At 56.7% G+C, this 12,954-nt stretch overlaps 1 protein-coding gene across 3 annotated transcripts in view; it reads right to left on the reverse strand.

Moving 5' to 3' along the window:
- Positions 1–12,954, reverse strand: part of BCL2L1 (BCL2 like 1) — a 17,774-nt gene continuing 4,820 nt past the window's right edge. For all 3 annotated transcript variants that reach the window (XM_085241258.1, XM_085241257.1, XM_085241260.1), the window contains exon 3: positions 1–1,675. In XM_085241258.1, coding sequence (XP_085097384.1) covers positions 1,538–1,675 — 138 coding nt within the window. In that variant the 3' untranslated portion in view covers positions 1–1,537. The remainder of the gene's footprint in view (positions 1,676–12,954) is intronic.

Here is a 12,954-nt window from a genome sequence, read left to right on the forward strand (position 1 = left end):
TCCAATCACAGAGTTTATTTGTGGGCTCACCTCCACCTGCAAACCAAAGCGTTCAGCGCTTGCCCCGCAGGGCCGGGGAGCTGGGGTAGGAGAACACCCCACTCACACCCCACTCTCTCAAGTGCTCCATCAGCAGAGGAGCCCGGCCCCAGCCCTCTGCAGAGCATGGCACCGCACATAAATACAGACATACAGATAACAAAAATAGCATTAGAGTATTCACAAATGAATAAAAACTACTCGGATATGTACAGCAGAGCGCAGGCGCTATGTACACAGCCCAGCCCACCGGGACAGCCGGAGGCCCTGGTGGTCTCCCAGGGATGAGGAGTTGCTCCTGAGGAAGCAGTGTGGTCACCTCTATCATTTCACACATCCATCACAGCCACACCACAGGACGGGGACCCCACTGCCTGTGCTATGGGGACCAGCAGCAGCAGCTGGCAGAATGTGGCCACCAGCCCTCAGCTTCTGCCACCCACTCAGCCCTGCTCCCACCCCTGGGTCTGGCTTCTACATTACATTGGTCCCATAGGCTCTCGCCTACCCCAGCCGTCCCCCTGCTGTGGTCCTGGGGATGTACAAGAGCCTCATCCTGTGCTATCTGCTGCCCGTGGGGTCCTGATCCCCTGGTTGTTTCACACCCATTCCGTGCTCCTGCGCTTGCTGGGATGCTGCGGTCCCAATGGAGAGCCCCTTGTGCCACCTCCCCACCCTGGCTGCGCGTCTGCAGGAAGGGGAAGTGCTCCTTAATTCCCCTGCCTCCATCCCGGCCCCAATCCAACAGCAAAGCGGGGTCCTGACGTGGGGTGTGTGGGGAGGGACGGACATGGGGCACAAAGGAGGGCATGCAGTGCCACACAGCAACTCTGAGCACAGGGAGAGGGGTGAGGAAGAGGGGGTTAAGAGGAGGAGGTACAGCCCTGTGCCTAGTGTAGGTGCAGGGACAGAGGCTCTGGGGCTGCCAGGCAAGTCTGGGGCTACTCACCATCAGCCTTCTCCCAGTGTCCTCTGCCTCACTGCAGTGCCAGGCGAGCAGGGGACAATCGAGAGATATGGCAGGGATGGCAAAGCTCAGCCCTGTCCCGGTGGTGGCCAGGCTGCTGCAGCAGGGCAGGGCTGGTAGCAGGAACCCTGCCGGAGGCTGGAGCCCAGATCCTCGCTCTGGCTGAGGAATTTTATATTAGTGACACATCTACACACACGCACGCACTCACACATGCAAAAATAAGTCTGTTTATTCTTTTCAAAGTGATCTAAAGGATCCTGCAGGGCTGGGACACCTTCTAGCCACTACTGGTGGGATCTGCCCAGCACTGGGAGCTGTTGGCTGAAGTGCTGCATGGCTCTCAGCGCCTTTAAAATACAACGGAACGGTAAATGAGAGGGGCTACAATAAAAGGAGCTGGCGGCGCAAGGGAGGAAGCTCCGTGGAGCGGGGTGAGTGCCCCGTGATGGTGGTGGTGCTCGGGAGCTGGGTAGTGGATGTGGCGGTGAAGGCGCAGCCATCCTGGTGCCAGGGGACACAACCACGGGGTCACTTGCGGCTCAGCAGGGATCCCAGCAGAAGCACTCCGGCCACGGTCGCCCCGGTCAGGAGCCATTTGTTGAAGGTCTCCTGGCCCTTCCTCAGCTCGGCAGCAGCATTATTCCCATACAGGTCCACAAAGCGCTCCTGTGGGCAGAAGAGAGCGGTGAGCAGGGAGGAGTAGGGCTGCAGTGCCAGCAGCGAGCAGCAGGGCGCCTCGGGCCCTGGAGAACGGCCTGCCCTCAATCCCAGACCTCACAGGGCTCCCTCACCTCTGCTGCCCACTCCTCAGCCACAGTGCAGGCTGTGATAATTTTGGGCACTCCTACACAAAGCTGGAAAAGGCCGAGGCAACCCGAGAAACAGAATCACAGAATGGTTGGTTGGAAGGAACCTTACAGCTCATCCAGTTCCCAACACCTGCCACGGGTTGGTTGCCCCTCCCCAGCTCAGGCTGCCCAGGGCCCCATCCTCCAAACATGGGGCACCCACAGCTCTCTGGGCAGCAGTGCCAGGGCCTCACCGCCCTACTGGTGGAAGGAGCAGAAAGGCTGCCAGGCTCCCACAGGCAGGAAAGCGCTGGTGGGGACAGAGCGGATGACAGACGCCGTGTGCTTCCTTGCTCTGAATTATGCACACAGGGCAGGGGGGGGAAGCACAGGAGTGGCCATGAGAGAAGTCGATGCCAGGAAAGATTTGCAAGGAGAATACCACAAGGCTCTAAAATTAGCATCAAAGCGTGATCATTGCAGGAGAAAAACTGAGCCAGTGTCAGGCTGCACTCTGCCACTGAAGCCTGAGAAGCAGCAGCATGGCTGCAGCCCACGATCCCAATGCAAGCGTCAACTGTGCCCAGGGCCTCACGATCCCTCCGCTCCCCTGTCCTTTCTGGGTCACCTCGCAGCACTCTCTGCATTTTGCACTTGGGTTCTGCAAGCTGCTGCTGCAAAGCTGGACAAGAAGCCCTGCCTGCCCCCAGGCTGTGGGAGTGTGGCCAAGCACCAGCTCAGGAATGCAGCTGCTCCAGCCTGGCCCAGCCAAGCCGGCCTCTCCAGCCCTGCATCCCCAGCCACAGCCAGAACTGGGCAGATGTCACCGTGCAGCAAAGTGCTGCTGCCCTGCACCACTGACCCTGCAAAACCCAGAGGAAGCAGAATTCCCAGAATCTGGATATCACCCTGCAAGACCAAGGTAAGTGCAGGACCCTGTGGTCAGCAACAAGGCAGGCTGCAGGGAGCTTCACTGCCCTGCTTTATCAGAGCTGAGCAGGAGCCCCAGGGCTACAGGCTGTGTACCTCTGGCCTTGGGACCTCCTGCAGCTCAGCCTCAGCCAGAGGCTGGCAGTGCTGTACCTTGAGCCATCTTCCCAGCAAGGTCTCTGCTCCCTGATAAGTGAATGCAGTTCCAGTAAGCAGCTGCTCTGGAAAAGCAGAGATAAGCCTGGCTGGCACTGTGCTGGTGTCACGCCTCACCACAGTGTTCCAAGGCTGGGACAGCATTCCTGCCTGGTCTTTCACCTTGCCACACGTTTGCATTGCACAGCAAGCTGTCACACATCAAGGTGCTGCACTACAAGGCATGCAGCTTGTCTCGCTTCTCCTGCTTGGCCACACAGCTCTCCCACCCAGCAGCTCACAGCCACTGGTTCATGTAAGTGCTGCCCAGAGCAGCTGCTCCCAGCTCTGCTCAGCAGTCTCAGGAGGAAGGCTGTGGAAACAGATAGCGATGGATGGGAGGAGAGCCTAAACCAATGGAGGGGATATTTTTAATTACAGCACAGGAAATCCTTCTGCTGATAGGTGGTGACAAGCAGAGGAGTGGTGACAGAATGTGGCAAGCAGAAGAACTGATGGGAACCAGTGGGCACAGGGAGCTGGACAGCAGACGCAGCACTGTCCAGAGCAGCCCCAATGCAACCCTGTGCTATGGCCCCCAGCTCCGTCCCCTGGGTCATGTCCCAGCTGCACACAAAGCACTCGATGCTGCAGCTGCACTCGGGTCAGAGGAAAGATGCTGTGCACATCAAGATATCTTCCCTAGAAAAAAATCTTATTGCTCAGATATTCCTTAAGGCAGGTCCCACTGAACCCAGCGCCAAGTGCTTCTGTCCCTGCTCTTCAGGGTCCTCCTGGGGCATGGAAAGAGATGTCCCCAGTGTACCCAGAGGTGCCAGGGGCCACACAGATGGTGGCACCTCTGAGCCAGAGCCTCCACAAGGGTGGGAGAAAAGAGTCACAGGGAGAAGACCCCCAGGGCAGAGGAGGACAGGACAGCCTCAACGCTCCCTTTTCTTTGGTACGTGCCTCACAACTTGGGGAAAGGCAATTCCAAGAAGCTTGGGGTTTTGGAGCGCCTGTTTCTAAGAAAAGGAAGTGTTTGCTGAAGAAGAGATAAATGCATATGGTGAACTATCAGGAGCGGGATAGGAGCTGAGTGTGGTGGGGGGGGGGGAGGGGGCAGGACCCCCTTTCTTCCCCTGGGGTCACTGCAGCATGGGGCAAGGGGCCTGGGGATCTGTCCTACCACAGAGCACAGCTGTGATTCCAGATGTGTGCCCCGGGAACAGCAATCCTGGAGCAAGGGCAGTGGCAAAAACAGGTAGAAGCCTCATCTCTCCCAGCCTGGGGGGGGGTTGAAGGTTAGGGAAAAGCATCTTTCTGGCTTCCCACCCCGCCCCACACCTCCTCCACTCTGCGCCTGAAGTCCAGCACTCCGATGCAGTACCAATTCTGACCATTCTGGCCTCGTGTTTGAACTTTGAGGCTTGTCCAGACACGTCCAGATAATTCTGGCCTCCCCCAGTCACCTTTATCTGAGAGGAAATATTTGGAATTCCTGAGTTGCTCAGAAGGAGGACTATGGTAGCAACAGCACGTTGGTGTCACAATCTCCGGCCCCAGCACAGGCTGTTCCACTGCCCCAGCCCCCGTCACATCCCTGTGACACACACCGCAGAGGGGATGCTCTGGCCCAGGCAGTGAGGAAACAGCAGAGGTTTTACCTCGCTGAGGCAATCCCCACTTTTGAAGCTCTCAGGAAGGACAGCCCTTTTTCTTGCTGCAGCTTCCTGCTGCTGCACACACCCCGGTGCTGCCCCATGCAAAGCCTCTCCTGGGCCAGCAGCCAGAGGGCTCGGGACCTCATGAAGTGACTCAAACTGCCACCCACCCACCTCAAAATGCTGCCCCCAAGAAGGGTGCAGCAGCCCTTCAAACACAGACCAGCTGGCTGCAGCAAACGGAAAACACGAATGGGTTCAACTCGAAGTGCTCTCTGTCTTGGGTCTGACAGCACGTTAAGGAGATTCGAGCGTGAGCCGAGATAGCATTCAGGACAGGCCAGAAAATGAGGAAGAGCCCGAGTTTCAGACTCCTGCTGCTCCACACGCCAGGCCAGCTGCCTTCATTCAGCAGCACAAGATGAACAGCGGGGACGACAGTCACTGGATCCCATTCATGGCGAGCGAAACAGACCAGGTTCCTCTTTCAAGATAAGCTGCAACACTTTGAGAGGATTCGGTAACACTGAGCTGTGAGGGGAGGTGAAGGCAGCAGATGCCAGCAATTAATCCCCATCTGCTCCCCTGCAAGGAGGGGAAGGGGCAGCTGCACCTTGGGTACCCCAGGCTTCCTTTTGTGGCAGGCACTGAGGTGCTGAGAAGCAGCCAGGCCCAGGATCCTGCTCGTAGTGAGCCACGTGGTGCAGCTTTGACACGGGGACACTGGCAGCAGGCAGAGGGCTTCCCCGTGCCCTGAACACTGACAGGGTCCCACTGCCACCAGGGCTGTGCTTTGTGTGCATGGAGCAGACCAGAGCCCGACTGCTAGCACCAGCTGCACGTCACAGCCCCCACCTGCGCTCCATCCCACAAGCATGCACCTATTGAGACAGCCCCACGCAACCAGCTCGGCGCACACAAAAGGCTTTTCCAGCCCAGAACCTTCTTGTGCTTTATGAAAAATGAGCTGGCTCTCTGAAACCTCCTGCGGGATGAGCCCACGCTGCTCCCAGACAGATTGAAAGCGCTGCAGCGAGGTTAAGTGCTCTGCTTGGGGTTGTGTATGAGCCAGCAGTGTGACCCACAGCATCTGACTCCCGATCCACACATCCTCATCACGAGGCAATGTTTCACTTGAAAACAAGGCGTTCTGTTTCTGTTGTACCTTAGCTGTAAGTACAGCTGTGTCACTGCTAAGAGGTTACGGCCAGGAGCGGAGTCATCTGGGCAAACAGACATTCGTTAATGAGATGCTGGGAACAGTTTTGTGCTCAGAAAAGAGACGGGCGTGCAGAAAGAAAGGCAGCAGCTCAGTGCAGAGCAGAACAAAGCCTCGCGTCGGCAGCAACCTGTTCCCAGAGCCCCTGTGGGCTGCCAGCTCACCGCATGGGACTGGCATGTGCAAACCTGTAGGTGAAGCACGGGGGGGGGAAGGCTGCTGAGGTCGTTCAGAAAAATGGAAAACATGAGTATTCCCAAAGGCTGCCAGTGGGATCCCGTAAACACAGCTCAGCGGGTCCCTGTGCAGCGGGTGCAGCAGGTACCTGAATGTGCCAGAGCCAGCTGGAGGTCCCCAGTGCCCCGCTATCCAAGAAGGTTCAACCCCAGGCTCACAGCAAGCAGGGATGCCCCCGACCTGCCCCATCTCCAGCCCAGGCCGCAAAGGAGGGCAGCAGCGTCACCCCGTTTGCACAGACCTGCCTGGAGCACAGGAGCACAGCCTGAGCCCCCGACCGGCGCGCATCGTGCCAAGGAGATCTGCCATCCAGGCGCCGCTCTGAGCCTCTCCAGGCCCTCAGCTTCGGGCTGGGGACGGGACACGGGTTGGGGAAGGGCCGTGGGGACGGACACACCGCAGCTGCACGCCCCAGGGACGAGGCTGTGTTATGCAAATGCCGACCTCCAGGGAAGCAGCTGCCGATTTCCATGACAATGGCCGGAATGCCGCCCGCCCGCTCGGGGCGCAGAGCTGCGGTGCTGTGCGTGCGGACGGACCCGCAGCTCCGCGGGGCGACGAGCTCAGCCCCGCACCGAGCCCTGCCCCGACGAACCTGCAGGGCTTCAGCGCAAGCCGGGGTTGGAGGCAGCTCTTCCCTCAGCAGAAACAAACCCTCAGCAGCACATTCCAGCCCTAATCCTTGCCGCGGCAGCCTCCTGTCAAACTGGTTTCATCACCGGCTCCAGGGAACCTGCAATAACCCCACACCATTCAGCACAATTTTAGCGTTTTCCAAATACATGAAAGGGGCTCGGAAGACAGCTGTAACCCCTTTCCCTGCCCCAGAGACTGCTGCACGCAGCAAGAGATGCAGGGGAGGGAATTGTGCTCTCCCGTTTCAGAAATCTGCTGAAACATTAATGTGTATTAAAGCAGGAGACGGTGCGAGTGACTAATCTACTTGCATCCATCTTTCATCAGAGCTTCTCCCAGAACTCACCGGGCTGAGGGCTCCCAGGGGTGCGGGAGCCCAGGCCAGCAGCAGGCTCAGGGCACGGGGAGCCACGAACCCACGGCACAAAGGCACAGCCAAGAGCACGTGGGCTGAGCCGGATCCACTCAAGAGATTAGCACCTGCTGGGAATGGAATTGTTTTCCGAAGAGCATTAAGCAAAATAGTCCAAGGAAAGACGGTCTCTCTCTGATGCTTCTCCCCAGCAGACAGATGGTGTCTGAACCCCGGCAGGCACAGCAGCCTGCCCGCCTTTTGTGCGAGGGGCACGCTCCGGGGGCAGGGATGCTCCTGCTTTCATTTCATGGCGATTCCTTGGATCGAGCCTGGCACACAGGGAGAGCACCTCCGTGGTCCTGCGGCGCCCAGGGAACAAAGCTCTGTTTTCATCTTACTGCTGCTTCTCCCAAATGGCACCACCCCGTGCCAACGATGCTTTGTGCTCACGTGTGCCCAGGTGCGGAGCCACGCTCCCCGCACCCTGGGCTGTTGTGTGATCCTCGCAGCTCTCCCCAGCAACTAACCTCACCACAAGCCCTACCCCCAGCCAGGGGCCCTGCTGAGTGGTGCTGGGTGCGCTCCTCACAGTGCCTGCTCCCCGGCTGTCCTACCTGGTGTCACCTGTCCCCAGCATCCCAGCAGCACACCCAGCTTCCCTCTGCATCCCGAGCGCCTCACAAGGCTGCAGTATTCTTCACATGGCACTTGAATGAAAAAGGGGAAAGGGTGGAGGGGCAGGAAGAGGAGGAAGATGTGCTCATTCTGTTTTCGCTTCCTGTTAGTCCACATGAAATCTCAAATAATTCTGGCCATGGAGTCACTTGCAGCAAAATCCTCACTGACTTGAGGGGAGGAAGCAGAGGACAGAGCTGATGCAGCAAACGTATAAGAACAGTGCAGCAGGGGAAGGGGACTTTATGTTCTGCTCTGGGCTCCTCCATATGTGCTGTTGCATGAAATAATCACTGGCTGGTGCACTGGAAGCTTCTAAATGAGGTCAGTTGCTCTAATAAAAGACATTAGCTCTCTGACAAGTGCAATACGCTCCTGAGCCACAGTGTTCCAGGATGGAAACACTTACAGCACCACTGTGGTTGTCCATTCACAGGTAGCAACCCCTCATTTTCTCAGCACGTAAGCCTTATGTCACCCAGAACTGCCTGAGGCCACACACACACACCCTGCCTGCACGTCCCAGCCCAGGCCACGAGCTTCATGCACAGCAGTGCCACGTCCTGCCACCCACCATTCCTCTTGCACAACGCTCATGAGGTCCCTGACCTTCTGCAGCCTAAGTCATAATAAAAGCACAGCAACGTGCAGATGGGACCAACAGCTGCCCTGCTCCGCTGGAGCACGGCATTAGCTGCTTACAAACACAGCCAGCTACATGATAACCTCTTCTCTTGGTTTTCCAAAGAGCCCTTCATCCGGCAGCAGGCAGGAAAGCTCTGTTCTCCTTGGAGCAGCAACCACCGCACTGACACCAGCTCCAGCAGCCACCTCTGCTTGGGCACGTGGTCCAGCTGCAGGACAGGACCGGGTATGGGCAGCATGCATTGTGTCGCTGGGTGGCCCTGCAGGACCACTCAGCAGCTCTTGCCTCCATTCTGGTGCAAGATCCTGCTCTGAGCTCTGCATGCTGCCAGGCAGCTGCATTTTGGAGTGTTTGATGGTAGCTGTGAGAGCCCCAGGCTGGCAGCAGCTCCAGCAGCATGAAGCCAGCAGGGCAGCCCTACTCCCAGCCCAGCTCAGGCAGCCCTGTGCCCATAGGTGAGCCTGGCCTGTATGCCCTGGGCTCCTGACCCCAAGGGTGACGGCCCTGAGCCAATGCCAGCAGCCAGCTGCTAATTGGATCTACTTAAATCAAGAGCTATGTCTGCAGACACAGCTGAAATGCAAGCTCGAGCAGGAAGGAGGATAATGCAATAAATTCAAGCAGCTCTCCCCAGGGGAATCACAGACCCCTGAACGTTCCCCTTGCTTGAACACATCTCACTGCCCTTCCTCGTACGCGACGTGTTAACGGCTATCAAGACAGAGCCAGAGCAACCACTGCTGCCGTGCCGGTAGCAGATCCCACACCGTGCTCCCCCAGCTTCCATTGGCAGAGGGGGCAGAGCAGGACAGCGCAGCGCTCACGCAGTCCCGCAGGAACCGCTCTGGTTAATGCTCTGAATCGCGGCCGCTCCTCCCTCCCTCGCTACCCCGGAGGCACACAGCCGTGCTGAGTGCACTGGGTTTCCCATTAAAGAGATCCTGAGAGACAGCACTGGGCTGGTACACGTGCGCACGTGTCCGAGGGAAGGCAGGGGCGGAGGAGGGATGCTGGCTGCACGGAGCTCCTGGAGGCAGTCCCTCCCAGCACTGCTCAGCCCTTGGATTTTTATTTTTATTTTTTTATTTTCTCTAACTAAATTAAACATGAAGATAAAATAAGTAAAATACCTAAAAATAAAGAAAAAAAAAAAAAAAAGAAACAAACCCCCAAACAACCCTAAAAGGATCGTTTTGACAGCACAAGTAGGTCACAGCTCCCTGGCGTGCAAGCTGCGGCTCAGCCCCCCCCCGGGTTCACAACTGACATCTCTCTTCAAACACTGCCTCCCGAAACCCACACCTGCTCCCCGGTAACCCCAGCTGGGGCCATCTGCTAACGGCTTGGCCCCCGCCGGCCCCCACGACCTCCCTGTGCTGCAGTGCATGCTATGTCCCACCTGGAGGCTGCCAACCACCCCCCAGCCCCGGCCGAGCCCCCACGCACAGCCACCAGCCGAGCCCATGCAGGGGAAGCTCTCACGGACCACCGGAGTGCTTCCTCTAATTAAACCCTCGGTGTCCCCGGGACATCCTGAAACACAACTTTAGAGATCTTGCAGCAGCAATCACTTCTCTGCACGCCCTCCCAGGTGGAGACAGGGAGGAGGCACCGGCTTTCCCTGTCCAAGGGCAGAGCAGCCAGCCGAGGAGCGCCCTGGCACAGAGGAACACTGCTTCCCTTTCATGCCTCTTATCATCCCTCATCTTTACTCAGTCGGAACAATAGTGGTTGAGGGTAACATCCCTCTCAGAAGGGCAGGAACGTGGCTGCTTTCCTGCCATTCTGAGCCAGCAACCACCCTGCATTGAGTGTACTTTCACCCTGAATCATCCGGGAAGAAAGGCAGCACCTCCAAGACAGCCCCTTCTGGGATCACCGGAGGGGAAGGGCAGCCTCTCCCATCCCTTTTCACATTGCCATGTCAGAAACCACCATCAATCCCCTTGGCTCTCAGTTCAGCGGCTCAGCTGCACTTGTACAACTGATATCCATCCCTCCCCTTCCCTCTGGGAATGCTCTGGCTTCACACTTAGTGGGGAAATAGCTGCTGGATGAATACTCCTTGTGCCGTCAGGAAGGGGCTATGCTTGTAGCCTGCAGCAGGTAGGTAGAAATGAAAGGAGAGAAGCTGGAGCAGAGACCTTGGAGCAAGGCACCATGCTAATGCCTGGTGTGGGCTGTCTAAGTATCAGTGCTGCAGGAGGTGGACAACAAACACAGGAACACCAAGCTGCTACCAGCTGAGCACTCCAGACACATTCAGAATGCTGCAGAGCACGCTGCTCCTTCCCAGCCCTCCTGGCTGGGATGTGGTGCCCCACAGCAGCTACAACGGGCTGTGCTGAGGGAAGGACCCAGCTCCCTTCTACACAAGGGTGGGATGATCAAGATGACCAGCATTATCCAGAGCAGCTGTGAACACAGAGCAGTAAGAAACAATTTGTTAATAATTTCACAGGTGCTTTTTAAAAGCCACGGTTCTTTGGATTAAAGCATCTCAGAGAGCTTTACGAGTGTGAGTTCCCACAGGCTCCCCTGGGAGGGGAGGAAATGCTATCCCCTTGTGCTGCAGTGCTCGGGGTTAAGCGGCTGCCCTGAGTCACAGCCAGCGCCAGCCCCAGAGATGGCAGCTCTGCCTTGCAGGCGCCTGCTGTAATCACAGATCTAAGGAACGTAATCAAACTGCACCACACGCCCAGGGGCAGAAGGAAAACAGGCCGGGGCCCCAGAGAAGGAGAGCAAAAGGGGTGAAAAGCAGAGCTGCGGAAGCACGTTTTTGCATCTTTCACGGTCTAGCGGCAGGAATGCTGCTGTGGTCGGGCAGGAAGCGGCAGTGGAAGTCATTCCAATGGCATTTCCTGGAGAGCACTGCAGAAAAGACTTCTATTTCCCAGCCAGCTGGAGGAGCTGCCAGTGCTGCAGAGCCCAGAGCTCCAGCTATAGCCACCTGGGGTGCGCTGCCATCCTGCCTCAGCAGCACCTGGTACTGGTGAGGGACAGCAGGGACTTGGCTGGGGACAGCGTTCTTCACCCCAAGCAGGTGACAGTGGGATCATCATCTCAGCTGCGAGGGGTTCACAGCATAGAACAATCACTGAAGGCACAGCAGAGAGTGTGCTTGGTTATTGCCTGGTCATATCCCACAGCCAGCTCTGCCAACACGTAAAGCTGAGCTGAGAGCTCAAACAAGATCAACGGTGCCTGGGCATCCCAAAACCTCGTGCACTAACAGAGTCATTCATTCAGGCAGCATCAAAACAGCAGAGCTTTGGAAAGCAGTGCTCTCCCAGAGGTGGCTGCATTCCCCACGGAGCACAATGTGCAGCTGGGCCACTCTATAGGTGCCATGCACACCTCATGCTACTCCTCTGCATATCTCAGGGTACAGCAGCAGCAGAATGGGGCAGCCAGCATCGCTGTGTGCAGGGGAAAAATGCGAGCAGTTTACCCAGACAAGCAGCACAAGGCCAAAAAGCATTTCTGAAGAACTGAATGGAAGTCTAGCTCTCAACCTGAAATCATTGAGAAGGCTGGAGCAAGAGCACAGGATGAAATTCCAGCTGCAATCTGTCATATGACACACTCTGAGTCATTTCCTACCATTCAAGAAAAAAAACTGAAAAAATAGAAAATGAGTTTGCTACATTGACATCTTTTTCCCCAAAGAGAACCACAAGCTTCCAGTCCATTGCAGAGCAGTACAACGTGTCTACCTCAGCACACGGAGCCCTGATGGCCACAGCGCACTGGAACTCACAGGGAACAGTCTACTCCAGACCAGCCTGGACTGTCAGGATTCAGAAGTTACAGACTGATAACAGAGACCCTGCACACTTTCAGCCCTGGCCTCCACCACATATCCTGTTCTTGCCTCTGTGTGCACAGAGCTACTTCCAAGCCCTCCACGACACTGGATGTAGGCCCTACTCTGTACATTTAACTTCAAAGAAAACGCAGTTACCCAACATTGTCACTGCTCAGCTCCCTCCCTCTTAACTCATCAGGCATGGCCAACGCACCTCTGCATGACAGGCACTTTTTCATTCACCTTGCGTTTCTTCCTCTCGTGTCTGACCTCTCACCACATTTCTCCACACCCCACTGATGCCACAGATCACCACTGGCCTCACTGTTTAAAGTTCACAGCCAGGGGGATTCAGTGCTGGTCAAAGCATCTACTTCCAGAACACATGCTGGTTGGTTTTGATGAGTCACAGAGGCAGCAGCTCTCTTCAGCCCAGGGCTGGCTATTAAAATCCCCTTAAGTTCTGCCTGTGTGTTTGTTTTCCTAGTAGCAGATTGTGGAGTGATGGAGAAACCAAGGCAGGGCCAGTAAACATGACAAAATATACCCACGTTGATATTACACAGCAAGATTTATCATTACTTCCCCTCCAAAAAATGGTTTCTCTGGAAAACTGTCATAGTCCAGCACTCAGCAGCCTGAGCCCTCCTCTCTGAAGGCAAACCCTCACCCTCTGCTCTCCTTTGTTCGGCTGATCCCCCACCCTGGGACTCACCACTGCACCTCTTGGAAAAGCTGGGAGCAGACCTGCAGCAAACAGGGCAGCAGGAGAGGGGCTGCTCTGCCCCAGGCAGTTTGCTCCCTGTAGCAGGAGTCACGTTAGGGCCTAGAGAGCATCCCCATGGATGCACC

The sequence above is a fragment of the Meleagris gallopavo genome, chromosome 22 (assembly GCF_905368555.1).
Source record: "Meleagris gallopavo chromosome 22, MGAL_WU_HG_1.1, whole genome shotgun sequence".
Classification (NCBI taxonomy): Eukaryota; Metazoa; Chordata; class Aves; order Galliformes; family Phasianidae; genus Meleagris; species Meleagris gallopavo.